This window comes from Pholcus phalangioides, unplaced genomic scaffold (assembly GCF_987345545.1).
Source record: "Pholcus phalangioides strain wild (caught in Gottingen) unplaced genomic scaffold, Ppha-v1.0 ptg000013l_1, whole genome shotgun sequence".
In the NCBI taxonomy this organism is placed as follows: domain Eukaryota; kingdom Metazoa; phylum Arthropoda; class Arachnida; order Araneae; family Pholcidae; genus Pholcus; species Pholcus phalangioides.
This window is the reverse complement of record NW_028301606.1, coordinates 19,558,891-19,584,784: the sequence shown is the minus strand read 5'-3', so window position 1 is coordinate 19,584,784 and position 25,894 is coordinate 19,558,891. Positions and strand designations below refer to the sequence as shown.

General features: G+C 40.7%; 1 protein-coding gene across 2 annotated transcripts; it reads right to left on the bottom strand.

Annotated features, from left to right (window-relative positions):
• Window positions 1–908: 908 nt before the first annotated feature.
• LOC149078737 (uncharacterized) lies at window positions 909–17,249 on the bottom strand. Of its 2 annotated transcripts, none has more exons than XM_089240839.1 (2): window positions 12,176–12,456; window positions 909–3,990 (listed from the first exon to the last, which is right to left on the bottom strand). In XM_089240839.1, the coding sequence occupies exons 1-2, from the start codon at window positions 12,221–12,223 to the stop codon at window positions 2,947–2,949; spliced, it is 1,092 nt and encodes a 363-aa protein (XP_089096965.1). In that variant the 5' UTR covers window positions 12,224–12,456; the 3' UTR covers window positions 909–2,946. The 2 variants fall into 2 exon arrangements, with proteins under 2 accessions (XP_089096965.1, XP_089096964.1); XM_089240838.1 differs by lacking the exon at window positions 12,176–12,456 and adding an exon at window positions 16,982–17,249 and having other exon boundaries at window positions 910–3,990.
• Between the last annotated feature and the right edge of the window lie 8,645 nt (window positions 17,250–25,894).

The following is a 25,894-nucleotide window of genomic DNA, read 5'->3' as shown; positions in this document are numbered from 1 at the left end:
CATGATAAATCTAAATAGAAAGTAAGAACATTTATAACTTGGAAAAATTTCCATTACTTCATATTTCCTTCTAAGATATTAATTCCGGAGTAAACTAATATATGCTAAACATACAATAATTGACACAATAAAATAATTCAAATTTTTTTCATCAATAAGTTATTTTTATTTTTTTCTTCACTAACGTATACTTTTTCGAACAAATTTTTTTTTTGCTCTGCACATTCTATAATAACACAGCCATTCAATAATGTCATTTACAGAGAAAAGGATATGACTTCATAGCAAAAATATATATATTATTAATATTATAATTATCATCATCAATTATAATATATATCTTCAGTGTTGTGCGACAGATAAAGAGATAAGATAATAGCGATTAAAACATAAAAACGGGAATGTAGAGATTTCTTATATTTTAGTATTTTTCCAACATTATACAGCAAAAAAAAAAAAACGTTTTGGTCCCGATTTTGCTTTATAACATTATCCGAAAGGCACGTATGGCAAAAAATTTGTAAATTTTAAATTCCATGTTGAAATTTATTTCAGAGAAAAAAAAATGGTTTTTTTTCCGTATGCCTGCCACCAACAACAAAAAAAAAATCCACACACACGCCCATAATCACAAGATAAACCGATTGATTTTCTTAATAAGGGGAAAAGAAAATGATAATAAATATGAAACCGATTACAGAATACTCGTCTTTTCTTCGACAACGAAACATTCCACCATTAACATTACAAACACTCTCATTCACACATAACACTTTCATAATCTTGGTAGCGAACAAGCATTCGAAATAAAATAAAAAAATTGGTGACATCCCGAAATAACTGAGATCAAAATTTTATTTCAATCATTGAGAATTTTTCATTAGATAATCCTTCTTCTTTTTTTTTTTATCACGACTCCATGACACAGCACCCTCCTTCGATATAATATATATATATAAGTATGTGATCTCTTTGTTCCTCGATTATCTTAATATGTATTTACATAAATTTACAAATGAAAGGAGGGGCAGAAAAAAAAATACACATCTTCTTCTCGATCACAGAAATTTCCATAATATTCAATCATGAGAATGCAAAAGCTGCCGAAAAGGGCAAGATGGCAGAGATAAAAGCGTTTTAATTCAAGAGAAAATTTTTTCATTTTATTAATAATATAATGTTTCCGAATAAATACATATATATTTTTTTCAGGTATGTCTTTATATTTCAATCATTTCGGGATGCAACTGTGCGTTAATTAATATCAAGTGGTATCCATTCCAAATAAAAAACAAAATGGCATCTTTCTCTTTTTAAAAAAAAAATCTTTTTCCATAATAAAACATAATATTTTTCCTCGCATAGAGAAACATTATTATAATTTTTCTTCCTTCGATGTTAACAAGAATGTATTGCAAAAAAAAAGAGAGGAAAAACATACACGAAAAAAAAAAACATTTATATAATATCTGTACATTTTTTCTGATAACATTGGGATTTTCTTATTCCTTTTTCACTTTTTCCTAAATAGAATTATATTCTTTTTCTCAAGGCACTTTTTTTTTCACTTAAATTTGTTTTTATTCCGAAAAAGAAACAAATATAAATCACATAATAAGGCCCTTTTCCACCATATCCAAAAGAAAAATCTCTTTTAAACACACAAACTTAAGCCTTTTTTTTTTTTTTCTGAAACACAGGAAAACATCAGCAATGCCTTTCACAAAACTCTCCATTACAGGGGAATAATAATAATAATTAAATGCAAAAATTCGTAACGACAAAAACTACAAAAATGAACAGAAATATTTAAATATAATATGAAATTAAAATCTAAGGGCAAAAAAAAAAAAAGTAAAAATAAATAAGTTAATATTTAAATACAAATGATATAATGTATAGCGAGCTGATTTTTTTTCTTCTTTTTATTCCCCATAAAATAAAACACGTCTCTAAATATAAAATTTTTCCCCACTTTCGTTTTTTTCCCCCGACATATAAATTTCAGCTCCTGCACATTTTGACTAACATAGAAAAGAAATGAATTCGTACGATATTATAAAATATATTACAAATGAAAATAATCTTCAGGGAGAAATATTTAAAAATAAAAAGGCACATCCAGACATACACATTGCTGTTAGAGTAGTAATAATAATAATAATCATAGTTAGCAGCTAATATCTAGAAAAACGAGGAAACCCCCCAATATTACAAAGTTAGAAAGATATATATCACCAAAAAAAAAGCAGATAAAAACATAACCAATAAATATAAACGGGACAGTAGTTAGTATGAAATAAATAATTATAATTAAACCAAATGGTTTCCAGAGAACAAAAAAAAGCAGTAAGAGACATGTAATATAATCACATTGAGATCATTTGCACAAAAACATACTTCAATTTTTCTCGCTGTAACATGAGCAGAGGGGAAATTTAGCGACTGACCTTAAGATAACTTTTTCAAAAAAAACCCCCAGAAATTAATTCGATTACAATCAATATCAAACGACATTTTACAAATACTTAGTATTCGAAATAAAGTCATTCAAGATTAACAAAAAACCATGAGTAAAATAACCACATGCAATGCATACATCGATATTATATATGCGAAACAAAAAGAAGCCCAAAAAAAAACATAGTAGTTATACAAAATACTCATAATAAGCAAGAGAAGATGGAGAAATGTCCAATAACAGGGATTATTATTAACTGGTTCGTAGTCATAATGAAAAAAAAAAAAAAACTAACTAAAGTTGAGCACAAACATGATTTCAAGCTATTTGATTGGACACGAAATAAGGTTTTAACAATTTTAGTTTCATCGATTAGCACAGCGTATACTTGTATTTGGCCTTTATAAACTGACGAAAAAGTACATAACGGACCCCGGGGTGACAAAAAGAGAAAAAAAAGGACTTGGTCTCGAAGGCGACTAAATTCAATTGTCCTGCTTCCCGAACAGACTGAATACCTGGAAAGGCACACCGAATGCATTATCCATCGAGGGCGAGCCGCTGACTGGGACTGGGGGAGTGAACAAATCCAGGTTGGGACTTCCGCAGAGACTGGCCGGGTCCAGATCCAGATCCGGGGGAGCGGAGGAGTTGGTGGTCACCGGTGACCCAAAGACAGAGGACAGGAGCCTCTCCTGGAAGATGCTCGGGGTGTCGTAGTAATCCGGGTTGAACTCGTGCGTCGTGTATTCCATGAAGCTCCTCTGCTGCTGGAGGTTCACGGGGCTCGTCGTGGGGCTGACCGGCTGGAACTCGGGCCCGGGGAAAGTGAAAGCCGTCGGGGAAGGGAACTGGAACAGGTCGTCCGTGGACTTCATGAGGGTCGGGCTGCCGCTGTGACTGGAAGGTGGCGACAGGTCTCCGGCCGATCCCAGGCTGGAGCTAGAGAGGGCTTTCGGCCTGCTGGAAGGAAGACTGCTGCTGCTGCTGTTGGTACTGCCGCTGCCGTTTGTCATGGCCGTCAGGGAAGTGAGCAAGGTCGCCTTTGTCTGGTCGCTGTTGTGGATGAAGTGGCAGCGCGGACCGTACGGGCACAGCCCCGTCGTGTGGAAGGAACGGCAGAGTTCTGTCTTGTACTTTGGGTGGCGGGCCAGGGTCCGCAGCTCCTTGACCCCGTGCGCGAACTGGCACTTGTCGCCGTACTTGCAGGTTCCGTTCTCCTCGTAGGGCCTGCACAGCTCGGTCTTGTAGCGGCTCGAGTTCGGCTGCTGGGACGAGGCGGGCCTCCTCTCGGACGAGGGCTCGCTCAGTGCCCTCTCCAGCTTCCTGCCGTCGTTGCCGTGGTGCCCGTGGTGTTGGTGACTGGCTTTGTGGGCGAATATTGCTTCGTGCGGTGGGCCGTCAGGTTTTGGAGGATGGGAACAACTGGTGGAGTTTCGTCGTTGCTGTTGACTCGTGCTGTTGATCACCGGCGACTTCCTGCCCTGCAGGGAATGTCCTTTGTGCGTTGTAGCTGGGTTCGTTGACGACTGCAAATACAAGACAAAAAAACCACAATCAAACAAACCGTGCGAAAACAATCAATTAATACAAATAATCAGTGAATAAGCACACACACAAAGAAAAACGAACAATTCTACTCGATAAACCCTTAAAACGGTGATTCTCAAAGTGTGTGTCGCAGCTGGTAGAAGCGTCGCGGTTACCTGCTGATATTAATATTAGTGTGTTCCTGTCCGGGCTTTCAGGGACAGGTTCAAGTATTTCGCGGCCCGTTAAAACATGGGTTTCCTGATTCCCTCAGTGTCCATGAACACCCTCGTGCACGCCATTACCATCCGAGAATGACAATCATCAAACTGGTATTTCATGGTCATAAAAAACCCATTCGATAATGCATTTGGACAATAGTGCCCACTGTGCAGAGAAAAAAATGCAAGTGTGCCTGCTCCATGGTCAGTTCTGGACATTTTTTAAGTGTAAGCGAATAATATTTTGGTTATAAAAAATCACCCCTCCCCTTTCAGCTGGCGCCTTCCGCGGTTGCGTAGTTCACAGGATTCAAGGTCCTGCCTTCGCCTGCCCCCAGGCACAAAGGTTGGGTTGGGGGCTGACAGGGCTGAATAATGGATTTTCTACACATTGCCGCAGCAACTAGATACTCTTTCAGCCGGACAAGCATGCATTATACCTCCGTCGTGTGATTTTGAATAATTTTAAAAGAAGGGATTAGCGTCTTTTGGTGCAGCACACGGGGTACCAGATCCACCTGCATGAACCCTTCTCTTGATTTGGGACAGTGTTTTCCAAAGTGGACAATATCGCCTTCTCGTGGGCGATGGAATGATCCGGGAGGGGGGGGGGGGGCAATAGAATCTACGGGGATCCTGTAGGAACATAAAGTTTGGGAAAAGGGTTCTGTCAAAACCCTAGGGCAGGAAGTTCGATTTCACAATTTTAAATGTCTTAGACAAAATTTTGAGCTATTGCCTATCTTAATTCTAAATCGAAGTCATAATGGGATCAAATCATTTTTATCCCCCCCCCCCCAGGTTTGCGGAACTTAAAGTTCAGTGGCCCAGTGCGGCTGTACCCTTCATACTAGCCACAGTCCGGCCATGCGAGCTATGGCACGCACCGTTCTTTGTTACATTGTTTACATTCTGGAAAGCCCCAGCTGACAAAAGTTTGAGAACCACAACCTTAATAAAACACAAGAAATCAACTAAAATCCCCCCATACATATACCATGAAAAAAAACCCCAGCATTAATGACCCAGAACACGGGCAAAGCGGATAAGAGTTCCACTTGTTCCAAGGGGGCATGAGACACAGAAAGTTATGAATATGCCCTTATGTGGAATTCTCATCCCAATTTGCCCCACTCCCCATCTTTCAGCAAGGTCACGAAAAATTCACTCCCCCCCCCCCTCTGAACCCACCCATCCTCAATACCGCCAGAATTCCTCTCGGGGATCCCCAAGACACCCCAAGAAAAAAAAAAAGAGAGAGAGAAAGAAAAACACCCCTCGGTTCAAGATCCCCGTAATTCGTAGTCCCCTCGGAAGGGGGAGAAATATCCTCCTTTTAAAAGGTCAACATGTTTGATGGTAGCATTGGTGGTGGTTGTTGTTGTGGGTATAATCATACAGGAACGGGCAAGAAGAGATGGTTCCATGCAGCAAGCAACAAGTGCATGACGCACGGAACTCGCTGATGCTTTTCCTCCCTCCCCATCATCCTCTCATTGAAGGCCATTTTCAGTTTTCTCCAAGGGCACCAGACCGTTATATCTATATTCCAGCAGGACTACTATTATCAAGATACTTGTATATTCAATGTATGTTGGTTAGAAAACTTCACGGAATTCCTGGATATCTACATCCCGTTGATTGTGTACAGCACGTGGTCATTTGGCATCAGCAAATAAATGGGTCCGCGGACATCGTTTCATTGGTAAAAGGGTACGCGGAACACAAAACATCGAGAACCCCTGTGCGCTAATCAATCTCGAGGGGGGGGGGGCCCTTCCCCCCCCCAGAATTGGGAGAAACACGAGCTCCGTGGGCAGGGCCGTAATTAAAGAAAAACAAAGAGATGTCCAAAATTATGTTGTTATAATTATTCAATCCCAAAAATTGGAGGGTTTCTTATAGGCCTACATGTAGTATCTTATAGCCTACATGTTGTAGCCTACAACATTACAGCTTTTAACAAATTACTTATAATGCCTCGAAACTCAACTATTTTAACGACCCTCTTACGATTTTCATCACATACTATATTTTGTTGTGTTTTCTGCGAAATATTTTGAATTTTCCCTGCTGGGAAACCTGTATACGTAAGATACTTATTTTGTCATGTCAGTTTGCAATTGCTTTCACAACTTGCAACACCGCACCGCAAAACACGCGAGAGATACTTGATGTAGAGCTGATTGTGATGTATCAGATAAAAGTGATGGGGGGGGTGGGTGGGGGGGAACGGTTATGGTGAATATAAAATTTATATATTTTGAATTTAAAATATATATATAAAAAAAACTTTTCTTGCCAAATTTTAAGCACAAAAAAATCAGGAGGTTCCTTATACACGTTAAAATACGGCAGGTCACGAGCACCGTTAATGCCAAGCATCAAGAATGACATTCATAGTGCCACTATGAAATGCCCAACCATACATACTCCTACTAAAGAACGTGAAATACACATCCATCTGAATATCACTAATACGACACAGCGCTGGGAAGTCTTTGGTACCTTCTGACAGACCTACGTGTATTGGGGTACGTGCGCACTGAAGAAAAGAATACCCACTTGTCTCATACCACAAATTTCAACGGCACAAAAAAAACAAAACTCGCCGAGTAGGAACTTTTATACATATCATATTTTATCACATAGTTATGCACCCCAAAGCCGATTATGCCGAAGTCTGCCAGTGCTATTGCAGAACAATCGGGAAGAATTTTAAGAAAAATGTAGAAAACACTATTATGGGAACTGCAGAACACATTTCCAGTCAGTCGAGGGCTCATTGCAGAACAATGCAAAACATTCTGCTTTGGGGGTTATGCATACCATAGCTAGAAATTTTCTATTAAGAGAAACGTCTGACCAATTGTGTTTTCACTGGATCACACACAAAGAAAGAAAAAGTTACTTTAAAGCCAAGCTGCCCATTTTCAAGTCAAAAACAAACTTGCTTAGTGACAAAAGAAAAGTCCACTGGGTTTGTAAAAATTTAGCAGAGCTCGATGCCCACAAATGCTTAATAAATAAATAGTCCTATTTGATGAGCTTGATTATATTCCTGATCTTCCCATCCCAGACAATGAATTATACCTTTTTTTATATAGTACCAGCTATAATACCCGGCGCTGCCGGGTTTTCTTCAGTTACTGGGAGTATTGAAAAAGTGACAAACCATTATGAAGGCATATAGCATGTCTGAAACGCATTGGTACAGAACCACGGTAACCAAAGTAAGCATTCCGAAAGTGATTGTTGAGGTCCAGGAACCATTGTTGCCCGACAGTTTTTCGTCCATTTCGGACATTTCTGCCCAACTCTGAAGAACTATTAAAGTAGACTATCGTTCAAGTCGGGTCCTGTTTGGTAAATATGTAAAATTTGGCGACGATAGATCTACAATTGTAGATTTGTATAGAGAACATACACACATACAATCAATTATACATATATATATAATAAATATATAAATAAATATAGATTAATTATTAGTTTTTTCTTTCGTGATACATTTTATAATGGGTGCCATATTTTGGTTACATTTGACATTCATATATTTTTATGTTTTTTTTAAGGCACCTCGTTGGCCATTCTGCCTGTTGTTGTGGCCTTTGTGTTTGTATGCGATTTTCAACACATACTGCATTTGCTTGTGTTTCCTGCGATTCGCATTTTCCCTGACAAAATTTTACATGTCCGTTATTTCCAGGTCGCTGGGAACCCTGTATAAGTAAGATACTTATTTTGTCAGTTTGGAATCGCTTGTCGGGGAAAGGGTGAGGGGAGCGGGTACGCGACCTTAATAATTGGGCACCTCCTAACTCCTAAACTACAGCATAGAGCAGAGAAGCCTAGCCGTTTGATATAGACCGTGGGCACGCGTATTTATTGAAAATACTAGGCTACACAGAGACGTCAAAGTTGATGCGACAAAAAAAAAAAAAAGAAGAAAAACTTGAATAATTAGGAACAACATTTCAGAACCATATCCATCGCACCACGAAACGCTTAAAGAAAAAGCAATTTACGTGAGTAAGAAAACCATCATCACATCACCGTTCATCCCTTCCCACCATTTTGGAGATACGACAAGGACCTTATTCATTTCTAGGACGTCGGCATCGAATCTAATCCTCCATCAGGAAATCGAAGCGGATCGATCCTCCGCATCCACGTGTCGGATTACTTAACCTACAAAAAGACCCGTAAAGATTTACACCTTTTGGAAGAGGAAGATTACACCTTCATTTATTTCTCCTCCGAGATCTGCACTCATTCCCCCCCCCCCCAACCTCCTAAAAATAAAAACAAGTGCCGTTCAGATAGAGGCCAAGGGATTTTCTGAAACACCCCCTCAGCTGACTCAATTTAAACACCATTCTCTCTGTACAGGTAACCCAGCAAAATCTGCTTGGCCATTTTCATGGACAAAACTCCCGAATTCAACTCCTCCCAAATGTTTGCCTAATTTCGCCCTTTCACAGAATATATCCCCCTTGACCTTTATCAAATATTTGCATATTTCCCCAGGTTTTTCAGGTAGCTGGGAGACTATAATAACTACGCACACAGTAAAGGTTCCGTTTAAAGACATGAAATTATTAAATTGTATTACAGTCAAATCCCGTTTTAACGAAAATCCCGTTTTAACGAACTTTTTTCTAATCCCCCAGATAAATTTACAGAAGAGCAATGCAAAAAATCTGGAATTCCTTTATAACGAAATTTCGTTATAGCGAAGTGATTTCACCGGTCTCTTGGAGTTCGTCATAACGGGATTCAAATGAATGATGGGGAGAGTGGCGGAAAAGTCCAATTAGCATTGTTTTTTCTTCAGCGAAAAAAAATTTGGCCTGCCCCTGAGAAAATTCAGTTGGGGCTTACAAAATAGTTGTGTGCGATCCATCTGGTTCTCTGACTTTAAGATCCAGTGGTTGACTCCCTTGACCAATTCATGGTGCAATTGCGGCTCCTCACAATAGTTTGGTAGATATTTTCGCCAGTGCCGTAACTAACCACTCCTGTGCAAGAATTTGCATTTAGGCCTCTTCTGGGGACTCCCTTCCAAGTAGGCCCTGTACGGGTGCAACTGTTGTATATACCTGCCTAGTTACGGTACTGATTTTCATTCATAAAATAACCACTTCGAAGAGTAATAGGTACACAAATCACAATATCAAGATTGGCGACATCCGCCAGGGGACAGCGACTGATCTAAACACGAACTTCCCACATTCGGAAAGAAAAGATCTCATTTTTTCTTGTGGATATGCGTCTGAAATGCGTTCAGCCTTGGCCGTCTATATACAGGGGCTTGCCCGGGGACTTATGAAGTGGGCAGGCTTCATATTAATGCGATTTGGTACTACTATGATTCATTGATATATTTCGAGCTTGGTAAGAACAAGAATTTAAGACTTCGGAAAATACGGTTCAGCCACCTTATATTTCGGATAAGGGAAGTAAAACAAGCGAATTTCTAGTATTTGGAGTTCCCGCTTATTCAGCCGTTACAGGGACATCTATTGGTTCAGCCATGGCTATCTGAATAACGCATGCGCACACCCGGGGCCCTAGAGTGCACGAAACAAACTGGTGCTGTGATTTAATATACAATTTCATTGAGAGGCAGACACTTCGAGCTATGTAAGGACCAAAGAAAATCATTTTTTCAGGGACCGTTTAGACGGCCGTGGGTTCAGGATCCTCTGTTTCGGATGAGAGAGATCTTCTACTCATGAAAAACTGCCCTGAGAAAAAACCACATACGTAAAAAATCTTGTCGGAACCGTTATGTGACCACTTAAAACCCGACGTTTTCCGGGACATATAAGTGGGGCCTATTTTGGACAATGGATTTTCAAGGCGCCCGAATTTCTTAGCTGCCTTTTGTATTTTAGAAACAGTCCACATGTCCCGTCCCCACTCTCCTTCCGTGCGCCTCTGTATAGACATTATAATTGTACAAGAATTTTTGCCCAGGGCCCGAATTAATGAGGAACCGGTCATGTCTACAAAACACAGAAGTCGTGGGTTTAGCCTCTTGTATTTCGGATTACGGAAGATTATACAAAATGTTTATACAGTTGATATTATCTTAAATTCCAGCCTCCTCCCCCCATAAAACACTGCATTGGGTAAACCGCACCATGTCTGAGAGAATCATGATGTGCCCCTTGACATCTAAAACCTCACTTTCCCGTGGACCTGCAACATAACCGAAAGGTTCAGCCTCGTAAATTTCAAGTCAGCGTTTAAATGAATATGATCACATTTCGCTGAGGGCCCAAGACTTCCCTGAGTAAACCGCATTTGTAAAAACCATATCTTAAACTATTAGATGAAAATCTGAAACTCGACTTTGCCCGTGGATTCAGCCTTCCTTATTTTAAAAGGTAAAGGATATTCTACACACAGCACAGTTTTAATATAGGCTTAATTTAAAATTGGATATGGTCAAACTTCTAAAGGGCCTTTTCACAGAAGACTACTAAGTACACGGCATGTGCAAACACCGGCCGTCTAAACCGTTAACGAGTTATGTAGAGAGCGCCAAATCTCTCTCAAAATTAACAATAATTCTTGTGGTCTACATCTCCCTTCATCTTCGGGATCACTAACGGCGTGATCACCATTACTGAACATCAGGGCCGTGGCTAGCCACTGTGCGTGCAAGAATTTGAATTTACACCCACCTTCCAATTGGGCCCTGTGCGGGTGCACCCGCCTATTTACGGCCCTGCTGAACATTATGGTTATTTCTATTTTTTGAACTTGAAAAACCCCAGAAAAAGTTCTCGATACACCCTTCACTGTGCATATTTCCACTTGACATCATTGTTTTTCTTACGTTATCACATAACAAAAAATTGGATACTTTATTGCATCTCGCAATCATTTGAAATCGCAATTGCTATCATTTTGGCAAAATCATCATTAAACTAATATAAATCACTACACACACATTACTCTTGATAATTCACTACACATTGAATTAGGGCCGTAACTAGGATTTTCGCCACCCCCACAACTTTAAAATTTCGATAACGGTGTTCTTTGTTCCCACATAAAATTGCAGATTCCTGAATTTTGTCGCCCTCTAGTTACGGCCTGCATTACACTAACTATTCACGAATAACACATAATTCTAGTTGTTTTAAAAACACTTCTCTAGTATTTCACTACTATACCAAAAAAATATTAATTAATGCCATTAATTTAATGCCATTATATAAAATCCAAAGGTGACTTCTACCGGGAACATGCAACACGGCCGAGGGTTCAGCCTTCAGTTCTATTTCGGATACGACTTCCAGTCCTCTGGTAAGTATAGAGAGAACTATCGATACGGGGGGTGTCTATCCGTCCAGACTTTGTCTAACGCAGTCCTGTGTTTTGTGAAAATTTTCCTTATTTCCGTGAAAAGGGTCATCAAATTTTCGAAAAACAAGTGTTTTCGTAGGAAGCGAAATAATCGCGTTAATTGATCACAAAAGAAATGCCAAACTTTCATTCATTTGTATTTCGGAAAATGCCCGTTCTCTAGATCCAGATTCTCGTGACGGTCTTCTAGGGAACCAGAACTTTGTGGAGGGTCCACGTTTCAGATCCGGAATTTTGAGAAAGGCTCCGGAAAACGGACGGATTCCCCCCCAACCCCAGCGATACCACCAAAATTTCAATGGCCTCCTCCCCAAAGCAGAATATGCCGTAATCTACGACGTTATGTCGCAGAACAATCAGTGCCACCGTAGAACAATCTGGAAGAATTTTAGGAAAAAATGTGTATAAACACACTATTACGGGGGATTTTTGCCGCAGAACATTTCCAGTCACAGCCGGGAGCTCGTTGCAGAACAGCGCAAAACATTCTGCTTTCGTGGGGGGGGGGGGGCGGCTCAAGACTGTAAAACCGTTATGTAATGTAAACACAACAACAACAAAAAACAACTGAAAACCTTACCTTAAAATTCCCATATTCGTATAAAGGCGATATCACTAAGGTAGCCATTTGAAAAACAAAAGTCCTCGCGAATATATGTTTATAAATTAAACTAATCAACTTTTTTTTTCGGTATGGCTTGTCCCGCGCGCACACACACACATACGCAACAAACACACTGTCGACAACAACACGCGGAACAACAAATATAAAAGAGAACGAGAGCGAACAACACTGGCGCCCGCTGTCGACGCTGGCTGAGAGCTCAGTGATCGTCGTTAGCCCACTGACCAACAACAACTTTTTCTTCTCGGATAAATAATAAAAAAAAGAGAGACAGCGGCTACGTCATCGGATTCGGGGGCGTGACCTAACAAATCCGAAGGTCCAATAACAGAAAAAGGGAAATGGTTGGTTGTGGAGCCCAGACCACGTGACACATAAACAGTTCTTCTTTTTCTCTCCATCCTTTCCCCTCTTCCTATTTTACTACTGCACCTACTTTACTACTACCCATTTTTTTTCACTGTTGCTATGAAGAAGCCATTTCTTTCTTTCTTTCTTTCTTGCCCAGTTATTTTCATTTTTTTTCTTTCCTGCTATTTTCTTTCTGTTTTTTTGCATACTAGCTATCTTATAACTTCTCTTTGTTTTTTTTTGGCTTACTACGACTACTACTGTGGCTACCCACGGTAGAGATTAGGGGAGTTTTTGTCTTGGTGTGGATCCCATTTCCTAACTCTGAGGTTCCCCCCCTCCCCTATTTTTTTTACAAAAATCTGCATGTATCGATTTCACGATGGCAAATTTGCAAATAATATTTTGCCAACATGCGATACTTCGCACGGCGAAAATACGTCCCGTATTTCCCGCGATAAATGATATATTATGATAATAATGCAACTATAAATGCGAGAATATAAATCTCCCACATTTGTTCTGGTGAACGTTTTTTTTTTTTTTTTTTCCCGTGGAATTCATTTTAATCCACTGCAATTTGAAGTAATGCTTCGTTTCCCGCCATTGTGATTTTTTTTCCGTAACTTCAACGATATTTGACTACTTTGTTCGGGGTTTGGCGTCATTTTTTGGCAATAATTGGTGATGCCCCGTATTTTTCCATATTTGAAGAATTCTAATCCCCCCCGCATTTCTCTCGAGGAAATATGGTCAGCTTGATGCTTTGGCTTTCTTGACATAACGATTTGCCTCCGTCGTTTCCTCATAAACTGAACGATTGAAAGACAAAATTTTTTGTCCCCCTTTCCCCCCCCCCGGGAAAAGTGACGTATTAACATTTTGGCATCTGTGCACAGATATAATAACACGAATGAGAAAATGAACGACCAGCCGGGAAAAGGTCTGAGAAAGCCAGTGTGTAACTGGGTTTCCGCGGTAAACTACACCTCGCAGTACCTCTCAGGCATCGCCAGGGATACCGAATAGAATACCAAGCAGTCACGGAAATTGAAACGCTTGCCACTTTCAATTCGAAATACCGTAGCAGCATCTGTAGAACATGAACACGCACAACTCTAAGTTCACGCCACGCATGGACTCGGAACACACGTCCCGGCATGCACTGATCCGTTAGCAAATAAACTGCCCAGGTGCACGTACGGTCAAGTAGTAGCAGCACCTCGTTAGGAGCAAGTAATGATTACCAAGTTTCGTTGAGATATTCGCTCAGGGGAAGAGAAAGGGCAAAAACTTTCCAAATGGGTTTTTGAGCACAGGGTGTCTGTATAAAAATTTTATTGCTTTCATTTTAATAACTATACAACCCCTTGCAACATGAATTACATATCTGAGGGCTATCAGGATACTTTTTCCTAATTGGTAGTATGATGCCTCAGCAAAATGATGCATAGTAATATGGCAAAATGCTAATCTCTTCCCCCCCCCCCATTTTTGCCGACGATCTTTATTGACCGGCCGGTATCCACAGTCACCCTCGAAAATTTCAACCAGACCACATTTTCATGAGCCCGTCCTCGCTCTTCAGGGACCCCCACCCCACCCTGTTCCCCGTGCGTTGGGACGGCGCCGGTTGTGTTTCATGAACGGCCCTTTTGTGCCAAGAAAATCAAAGCCCCGGACCCCCACAAAATAATATTCGGAGTGTGGCGATGGGTGAAAACCTTTCATCACTTTATTTTTTGTCATCCACGCTCTGGGACTCCCCTCCCCCTCCCGAAATCTGTCCAACGACACACCCTCCCCGGTCCAGACAACGGACAATTTTCTGATAATTCCTAAAACAAGGGGTTTCCCTAGAAAGCGGACGTTTCTTCAAGGGTTCCTTTAAACCACGAATTATTTCCCTGGAATATTGATATTTTTTAGGGGCCATTAAAATATTACGTAACCATATTTTTCAGCCATTTTGACCCCCTCCCCCTTGTCAGCAGCTTAGAATATTTCATATCTTCAAAAAGTGGTGGTTGATGACGTTAACAACCTTCAAAACCCCCTCCCCCCCCGTCATCAAACCCGAAACCCCCTCGATGCTACCGTAATACTTGAATGACCCCTCAGGATTCCAACGAGATTACCATTACTCCCACGTCGGGGGGGGGGGGGGCGGGTCCCGCAAGGTTAAACAGGCTAAATAAAGCAACGAATATCTCATTTCACCAACAATCACAGTTCCCAACAATGTGTGTTGTTTTGTACGCATTGTTGACAAACGGTTCCTGAATTTAGATTAACGGTCTATGAATACATTCCGCGATACAAATGAACTGTGGAAACAGGGAGGCACCCAGGCTCTGTCGCATGAAGCAACGTGTGTAAGCACTTCGGCCCCTAGGGCGGGGCGGGCGAAGTAATAACTCTGAGAAACCGCTTTTTCAAAATTCTTTTCCAACTCAAAAGCCAACCCGGATCCTATACCCGTAGCTTCTTGGTCCCAGTGCCGTCCTAGCACATGGGCCTCACCCGGGAGCCTCAAACAAAGAGGTTGACCCCACAAAAAATTAGATCTGGTAAAAAAAATTTCAGGAGTAAAGCGAGTGAATTTCATAGGTGCACACCCTCAGAAGAAAAAATAAAATAATTGGCCCGGGGGGGGGGGGTCCCTTGATACTTTTAAGATTCTACCGCGCCCCCCCCCCTGAAGTATGTATATGCCTACTTTTAGAAACTGATCGGGGGGGGGGGGCCCTTTAACTAACTCCGTGCACCTGCCTGCCAATCGCCATTTTCACTTTCACAGCATCAAATGAAATTATCACCAGGCAGCCCCAGGGCGTATGCATTACAGAAAACGGCCCTGCTCCAATTTATCCATCTCTTTCAAGTCTTTTTCTTTTCGAGACGCGAGCACCGCCAACATCAGAGGTAGGCGAGCACCCATACGGCAAGCAGTAACGTACCCCCCACCCACCCCGATTTCAAAATCAGCATAATGCTAATTCTCGAACAAATGCAACTGTTATGATAAGGGGATATTTAATTGCATTAGTGTCATTGCCAAGTACGAAAAAACCTGTTCGTTCCATGGGTGCTCTACGGAGCACCGCGGACACAATGCTTGAGTTATACAAACAATCAATATTAAGCACTTTTTTTTTTTCAATTATCGTTGGTAACGGTGACGTCTTGAAGAGCACCTCTCGACCACAAGAGAGCACTTTCCCATACGGCATGACGGGACAAGCACGACCGCGCATGTGCCGGTCGAGCTACGGTTTCTTTCGCTCTGGCGTCAATTAAATGGAATCCGACCACGTGTTTATTTTAACGGGTCTTTTAAAAAACGAACCTCGTCAACAACAACAATACAGGGGCCCCTTTAAATTGGAGACCCACTATGTTTCTAGGGAGCGTGTCCCCCTTAGAGTATTTCCTCCCCAGGGGAGTATTTTCTTTCATTTTCTATATATATTTATGGAACGCCCCCACCCTCGTCTTCTTATTCGGCAGCAATTTTTTCACTCGGTAATTTCAAAACGTCGTAGGCACCGGAACCTGAGGGGGCTAAGGGTATTATTAGAACTCCCCCCCCCCTTTTCCATAATGTAATGACCATACAATGCAACGCACCACCACTCCTCCCTCCTGCGTTGAGGGCTGCAGTCCCGTATATACAGGACGACTGTCAGTATTCAGCACCCCCCCCCCCCCCATCGATGTTGTCGATTCTGTCTGTTGCAGCACGGGGGCTCCATGAAATATGAAGGAATGGGACTACGATTACCTCCCAATCACTGTGTCACGGCAGCACTCCGTGGCGGAAGGGTGCCACGAACATTTCAAGTATGGTTGATTCGGGCTCCAAGACCGAGGGGGGGGGGGGGGTGAATCCACGAATGCCCAGGGGTCGAACGTGGAAGTGCTCGTCTCGAGAATTTCTTAAGGAATTTCGATTTCTGAATCAATTATGTGGCGTGAGGGCTCGGACCCATGTCGGAAACCACCGTGGATGCTCGAGAAGTCGCGAAAACCCCGGCTCCTACGCCACTGAAATATGTCAAAGACTGTTCGGTCTAATCTATTACATCCTCAGAATACTCTGGTAACAATATGTGCATCCGCCCTAAATCCAATCAACAGAATAGGTTCCCCCGACGCATTTAAATGTCCAGGGCTGCCCCTCAAGGTCAAAGTAGGGCGAACATCATCCGATTTTACGACGATGACACGTGCCGGGGTTTCGGAATACGTGCAACCTCCGTTAACACACGAAACAAACCTCATAACTTCCACGTGGGATTATCATATTATAATCCATACATTAATGGACAGAAATTACACATGAGCAGCTACGAATTACATAATAAATAATGATAATAAAAGAAAAGAAAACGACATATGTCGACTTACATTGGCCAAGATCACCATGACTTCTTTTAGACCGTATTTATCCACGTTTGTCCAATAAACAAGAAGAAATTGGGGGGGAGGGATGTCTATATATAAGAGAAGTCTTGTCGTCGCAACTGTCAAAGGATAGGGGTTGGACAGTACGACTACATAGCACTCACTGATTAGGAGCTGAAATTGTCTTCACACAACACAAACAACACTATACTCGAACGAGAGTCTGAGAGATACTGTTGCCGCTTCGCGAGAGAGTGGCTAAATAAATACTGACACACACGCGCGCAGCCGGCATCAAGAAATTTCTCCGCCTCCTTCTTTTTTTTTGTTTGGTTGGCGATCTTTTTCGACTTGGTCTTGGTTGCGCCATCTGTCGACGGGAAAACGTAACTATAACCTTGACCTTGACTGATGGAAGGAATAAAAATACTTTTTTTCTCTTGCTTATTTTTTGGCAGTTCCTCTATTATTTTGGGAGAAAAAGAAAATTGTTTTCCTTGAAAAGAAAATTCCGGGAGAATCGTCTTTTTTTTATTTAATTAAATTTTATTAGATTTTTTTTAATTTTCCGGGGGAATGTTCCGGCTAACGGTCGTTAGAGATATACTGCTTGCGTTATGGGGCAGCGGTTTTCCTTGTGGGGGGGGGGGCTCCGCGAGTGGAAAAAGGATGGGAACCGCTGCGTGACGGTAACTGTGATAAATCGGTTATTATGCATATTTACCAATCTCGTTGGTAAGTTTGATAAATCATTCACTTTCATCGGTGATTATGCATAGTAGGCTACTGAAGCGTCGTTGGATTACGCATAATAAATAAGTGTCGTTGATAAATTTGATAAATATGCAAAAAAAATTGCAAATTTGCAGTATGTATGATGAATGCAGTCGGACCCCGATACCGGAGATGCCTTTGCTATCCCCCCTTCGGGGAGGGGGGCAAATAGCTTACGTTGCTTCTTGCGACAGAGCCTGGGTGTCTCGCGGTTTCTCCACTTTCTCCAGTCGGACCCCGATACAATTATAACAAACTTTACGACTGCACCCCGATAAAATGATACAATACATGTATGAATTACACCATCTTGTTGTTACGGTTTATTATGTTTACCAATGAAGTGACGCCTAGTTATTATACAAAATCTCGATAAAAGTAGTAATTTGTTAGTCCTTATTAAATTTGCCGACGACGCTTGGATACTATGCATAATCGCCGGTAAAAGTGAATAATTTAGGGAAATTTATCAAAACTGCCAAAATGCGCGGTGATTATGCAAAATAACCGGATTTATCATATTTTCCGTAACATATATATCCAGTGGCGTCGGAGTCTGGGGGTGCTCAGGGCCGTCTTAAGCGCATCATGGGGACCCCGGGTTAATTTATTTTTCTGAGGCCCAACCTGGTGAATTCTCGAAAATTTCGATTTGATCTCATTTTTGTGAGGAGCATAGGCCGTGCCCGAGTCGGCCTATGTGCTAAGACGGCGCTGGAGTACTATGGGTGATAGAGCACCCGGTGTATTACAAGTTGGCATTCCAAAATCTCCGCAGCCTACGGCGTGGCTCCCCGCACCCTGTAGTAGGACACTCGGACAGTGTTTCTCAACCGCCTGGCCCTGACATCAGTCAGATACTACTAATAGAATAGGTCGGACCTTCCACTCCTCCGGGCCGTGGGTTTCGAAAGTTTTAGGACCACTGCCGTATGCTGGGACCTTTTCGGGTCCCTCAACAGAGAATTTACAAGATGAAAAAAAAATGATCATTCTGGTCCCTGGACTGGAGTCCTGTCAAGGACCTTCGGCGTGATGGAATTTTCGAAAACCTGATTTTGGATGGTTACATATGCTCTATATCAGTATCTTTCAACCGCTTGTCCGTGAGGATACCCTACTGGCACGCGAAACATTTTAACTAGTTCATACGGCCGATACATAATTTTAGATTTGTTTTTAAATATTGTTCCGGATAATATCTCCCTCAAGCACTAGAGATGGCAGAGCCGGTAGCAATTTCAAGGACAACACAAATTTATTTTACAGAACAGCTATGTACGTGCACGCAGTGGCATTGGGTTGCTGTGGGTGCTCGAGCACCCACGGTAATTTGTGACACGGGTTTGATCTGAGCAACCCCAGAACTTATTCAGAAATCGAAAAGCTCAAGACGAGCACCCACAGGTACAAACACTTCCGACCTCCCTGCGTACACGTATTTACAATTAGCGATTTAATAACATCCTAAATAGAAAACCCCTGACATACGTACGCAAGAGAGATTTCTCACTCAATTTTTCGACTATTCTCTGTGTATTTATGTTCTGGCGGTAGTTTTATATAGGGAAAAGAAAAACTTCCAGAATTTTCGTGATTCTCGACACGATTCTCGCGAGATCTTCGCACTTCTCTTGGCACGATGACATCGCGAAATCATCGGAGCTGTCGGTAAATTCGCCAAGATTGCCGTCAATTTGGCGAGATTTATAGAGAAATGCATTAATGACTAATTACAGGGGGAAAGATGACATAATAAATGATAAATAATGACTTATTTACATAATTTTCGTAACAATATTATACCACCTCTATAGTGGTTTTTATTTCTGTATTAGCCAATCAGAAGGTCCGCAGATTATTTTGCTCGTCCGCTATAATTATTTCTTTTATTTAATCATTGTCGGTCCTTAAAATATTTCCCCCATTTATTCGCTCTTTTTCAGCCGAATAAATTGAGCCGGAAGTGTGCGTGTGTACCTAAAAGTCTGAGAGTGTATCTGGTGTCATGTGTGAATTTTGGTGATACTATATGGTTTTTCAAAGTATGAGTGAAGTTTAGTGATTGAATATTTGTACTGTTGTTGGTCTGTTTCTCTGTCTGGTGAGACTATTTTTAACAGGGGACTCACTCGTTCTCAGAAAACCAAGTTCAGCCGACCACCACCACTGTGCCACCGGTGAGGTCCGTCACCATGAACACAGCGCCTCTTACATGCTTCGGAAATGCAACAAGCGGAGGTATTTCTAAAACACTAATTTTTTTTGGTGACAAAAAAAAAATTACACGAGAGGTCTGTCCAGCATCCACCTTAACAGCCACACGCTGTATCATCTCATTTGTTTCGGTTCCCTTGAAATTATTATTTTTAGAAAAAAACATTTGCTGATTGATGTACATATTGAGTCACGTGGGGGGGGGGGCCTAATATATAGATGGAGGTTACTTACCCAACCAGCTAATTTCTACAAGGAACGGAAATTTTCGATTCGGCCCGAAATCAGCCCAAAATTGGGAGAAAAAATAGTATTATTCCAAAAAAGTGGAGTCCTGAACCGCTTTTCTAAAATAATAAAATAAATATTCGGGTGTTACACACAAGGTTCCCAAAAAATTCAAATTTCTTACCTTACCCATGTTGCATAAAAATGTAATTTCCTTTCAGAAATTCGAAATAATTGCCATGAATATGTTTTTCCCTCTACTATGACTCAGAGAGCAAAGTTCCCCCTACAAAATCCAGGCTTTAAGTAAGAAACCTCCTTCCCCTTAAGAAGGCTTTTTTTTCCTTGTCCTGGTCGTTAGGGTGCACATTACCATGAACCCGGAAAGCTCACGTTCCCGTTATTACAAGGAACTACTACCCCCGATATTTTTTTTCCCATGGTCAATCCGTGTGACCCTCTCGCTCTCTCTCCCCCTCCTCACAGTAAAAACCGATGTTTAATCTCCTCCCTACTTGAAGAAAGCAAGGACATGACCCAAGGAATCGTGCACAGTTTCATCCGAACTGACGAAAAGCTTTTCCATAAACATATGAAGAAAAAAAAAAGGCGTTGAAACTTCCCCCACTGGCAAGTGAAATCCGCAATCGCCGAAACAAAATTAACATAGAGGTGTCTTCATGGCTATCATCGCGGGTATGAATTTAGCAGCGGTAGTTAATAATTGCCTGAACATAAAAGTAAAGGATGCAGTTTTTTATAATGAGGGATTAACGATAGCGTGGAGCAATAAATCGACCGTATTGGTGACATGGCCCGAATCGTTCGTCTGGGCTGTATTTCTTCGCTGTTTGCTTTAGAGGGTGGATTTGCTTTAATGTAGAGGTGGTGATTTTGATGCACCTACACATAACAGTCGTTACATCAGCACCACCGCATGGTCACAGCACGATATCAACGGCTTCTGCTGTTTGTCTGCAAAAAATAACGATTTAAAAAAATCCAAGAAAACCGCCTGGTCCAGCAAATCACTGCTGCCGAGCACGTATTCCACCGGAGCTTGACAAATCCTAGGCACCAGGTCTCCATGGCGAAGGGAATACCGGTATTGGCGCTAACAATTTTCTACACGCCAGGGGCTCTTAACCTCTTAACCTTTTTCAGCCGCGAATCCAAATTCAACGACTTAATTAGCTTCGCGACCGACCCATGAGATTGTTTTTCGAAATTAGTGCAACTAGTGACGCAATACGTGCATTTTTGATAGGACTGTAAGGGGCCGTTCAAGTATTACGTCATCATCGATGGGGGGGGGGGTCTCCGATTTGCTAACTTTTGATGACAAGGGGGGGGGGAGGTTTGGATAATGCTTACATCATCAACCACCCTTTATGAAAATATGAGTTGGATTCAGAGGGGCAGAGCTGATGACGAAATTTTGCTGACAAGGGGGGGGGGGGGTCAAAAATGGCTAAAAATTTGCTTACGTAATACTTGAACGGCCCCTAAGTAGATTTGTAAGACCCACCTAGGAAACCCCTGCGATTCAATTTGGGGTCATGACCTATAGCTCTAGAATCTCTGTTTTTTTTTTTCAAATCAAATCAGTTTTAATCATGCAAAGGAAAAGTTAATAAAACTATACATTGTTCTTGATTAACAGAAAATCACCAAGGTCCCCATAATCGGATGCAGGCTCTTAGAACGAGGTGTTGTTATTGTGAACGGGGGTGGGGGAACGGATTTTCAAACTCTCTACCCTATCACCTATGCTAATAATACAAATTTTTAGGTGAACGGCGGGGGAGGGGTGAATCCTCTTTTGCCCTTCCCGTGTATTCACCTGTGAAGGTCCCATATTGATTGTTACAATAAATAAATTCAAAAATAATACACTTCGTTATAAAATGTAAAATACGATTTTTTTCCAATTTTCGAGAGAAATTAAAAAAAAAAATGAATGGGGGGGGGGGGAAAGGAAGGAGAGTTGGCTGTAAGGGAATTTGTAAGATTCATGTCGGAAGCCCCTACGGATATGAGGATTGAGTCGGGACCCATAGCTCAAGAATTCATGTCTATAAAAAAAATTGTACGACCCTGTTTCTCACAATCACTAAAACGTGGTGTTTTGATTCATTTTTGTGAGTTTAAGGCTTCCATATTTACATGAAATGAATCCAATGCAGCATTTATGATTCGACATAGAAAAATAGATTCACGCTAGTACACCACATCCTCGAAGTAGGCGACCATTTGGTTGCATGTACCCGGTAACTAACCGAGGCCATGCTTTGTCATGTGATCAACTTTTTTTTTCCGAGTAAATGCGGTATAGGTGCCCATATAGCAGCGTTTCTCATCCTTTTTGAATCCATGGACCAGTAAAATGTCTAAAACAATTTGACGGACAGCTTGTGCCCTGTATTACGGGATATTCCGTAATTTTGGCTGTTCCGATTTTTTCATACAATTTGTCCCGTTTTTCAACGATGCTCATTTTAATTTTTAATACAGTATTTACTGAAGTCGTGAATACACAGTGTTTTCATAATATATAAATTATGTTATGATAATTATGGCAAAAAATATAAATAGTCGTCTCACATATTAGTCAGGTTCAACGTTTTTTCCCGCAATTTTTCAGCAATTTCAATGAAAGCTAGTGATTTTGCCTATTTCTGGAAAATATTTTGACGGCCATTGGGGCGATGTCCCGTATTTCAGTCTATTTAAGATGACAGTTTGCCTAATTTTCCACGATGAAATATGGTCATTAGATCATTTGAATATTTGTTTCCGTGAAAAACTTTTTTGTTTACTACAATTTGTAGCAGCTTTTTATTTCATTAACCCTTTCAGCAAATATCAGCAGTAATTAGCAAATTACATTTTAGGCAAAATTTAGTAATATCCCGTATTTAGGGATTCACAATTTCCCACATTTTCCTTGATGATTTATGGCGAACCTAAGTATGAAGGTATAATTTTCATTTGAACCCATATGTATATGATATGATATTAATAATTTTGAAAAGTGAACATTTCCACTTTCTTCCGAAGCGAACTTTCTAACGGTTTATGAATCTTAGGTATAAGCTCTATCAGATTATGCAACCGGGGTTATTCAAACGGAAATATTTTTGGTAATAATTACAAAGTAAAGTAGGTCGTTTCCATCAAAAGGAAACATATCCACCTTTCTCATATAATTCGGTATTTTTCATCTCTCAATAACGGACACCCTTGGGACCGAAAATTTTGTTCGCTGTCAAGAATGTCCTTTAATGGATAGTAAGATACATTGAGTCCATTGAGTCCCGTCGATGTAATTCAAATATTGTGTTCGTTAGTGGAGGTGTCCGCTAACGGGAGTGCCTGTTATGGGAGGTTCCAGTGAGGAATGATCGTGCTTCTTATGTTACTCGGGGCCATTCAAGCAATACGTAAGCAGATTTTCAGCCATTTTTGACCCCCTCCCCCACCCTTGTCAGCAAAAGTCAGCAAAAAGCTGACTCCCCCCTTTTCCCCTGTCAGCAAAATTTTGCGTCAGCAGCTTAGAATATTTAACATCTTCAAAAAGGGGTGGTTGATGACGTAAGCAACCATCAACCCCCCCCCCCCCCGTCATCAAAAGTCAGCAAATCCGAAACCCCCCCCCCCTCTCGATGCTGACGTAATACTGAATGACTAATACTTGAATGACCCCTCACGAAAAAGTGGTGAGGGTACCTTTCTTGGGATAAAACCTTCTGCGATCAACAGGTGGCGTGGAAATTTCCAATTTTTCAGACTTAAACCAGCTTCAATTTTTATCAAAAAGTAGCAGCATTTCCACTCATTTTCTTTCAAAACGGAACATTTCCAAAAAATTTAAATTCAGATGACTCTTTCTCCCTTGAATGTTTATAAAGAACCACAAAATTTAAATATTCTTATACCACTCCCGTATGCTACCTGTTTTCCACTTTTTTAAAGCAGTTCATTACGCGGGAAAAGGTTTCTTACCTCTACTTTAAATTTAGAAAAAGTGGAAGAATGTTCCCTTTTGAAAATAAGTTCTTCAATATGGACTAATATCAAAAAGACAACAGTTGAATAACTTTTAATCCAATAAAAATTAAATTATCAAGTTCGCCTGCGGACAAACTGTTCCATCTTCGCGGACCTTCGTGGACCACTTGCGGTCCGCTGACCATAAATAAACTCTGGTATACCATGCCAGGAAGATGAATGATGCACATATCACTGTTGGTCAGTAATCAGTAAAGAAACGTGACTTCAATGAAATTATATGATTGCAAGTATACATATATATCATTAATGGGGGGGGGGGGTGAAACCACATTGTTATCACAGTTCATAGAAACAAACAAATCCAAAAACCACCAAATGTTTCTATTCCTTTGAATCTGTAGCAAGAAGTTCGCACACGCTTTTTTTCCATGTATGGTTATTGCATACTTCTTTTCTTTGAGGATCAAAGTGGGGTACAGACACATTTTTTTTTCATGTATGGTTCTTTTCTTATGCTTCTTACTTAACAGACACCCTCGTCATGCACCCCTGCGATCCGTATCATACCATCCTGAGCCTTCAAGCAAGCATGCAACAGAGCCGGGGTGTTATAATGACTGTGCTTGCAAGGTGCTTTACCAGAAGAAGAGGATTACGCGGGGTTCATGGCCAAATCCCTTTGCTGAACCCCTCATCCCCTGAAAGAAAATGAAAAAAAAAGTCCTTTTTTTTGTATGCCAACCACCCAATACAATAATTTCTTTGTAATGTCATTCCTGGATGTAATTTTTTTACCATCATCTCGAATCCATCTTGAGTTTTTTTTTTAAAGGCTGAAGGCTATTATGTAAGAAAAATAGAGAAGAATGAGGAAAAAGATAGAAAAAGAGGAACAGGAACCATTTTGTAGGAATTTTTAAATTTTTATGAAAAAAAAAGATGTAATGGTCACGGTTATAAGTATTGCAAAAATGCAATATTTATAACAGTATAAACTGTGGTAGAAAATCAATGCAAAAAAATCGATTTTATTTTCAGCAACAATAAGAATTCAGAATGATAATGCCAATATTTTCTTCAACTAAGCTGCTGAAAATAATGACTTCCCTTACAAAAATCATATTTGCAATAACCACTCTAACAAAGTTAGTTCCTGCAAAAAGAGAGAGAATAATTTTTTTTACCCTAAAAAATTATTTTTCCAGCAATATTCCTAGAAAAAACTTAATTCACAATATTCGAAAGCATTAGTTTCATCTATCGCAGGTCTAGAAACAATAACATCTCCAACACAGTTCTGGAAACAATTCCATCTCTAACGCAGAAAAAAAAATTTTTTTTGCAAAGGTCGCAGAGACATTCCAGATAAGCAGAGATATAACTTCTTTAGCAAAAAAGTTTCTGGAAATAAAAATTCTGCAATAAAGTGGTGAACAATGAGACAGTGTTAAAACAATGAAACAGTGACTTTTCTGAGTGTGAAAGAATAAAACAATGACTTCTCTCCCTAACAAAAATCGAATCATTCTCCAAAAAATTTTGAGACAAACGTTATGGTTTCGTTGTTAACAAAGTTCGAAACAATGATTCTTAAATAAAGTTTTTTACGTAATTTCTAGAAATGATTATTATCCTAACGAAGTTCCCTAAAAAAATGATTCTTCACAAAAGTTCGACGCAATG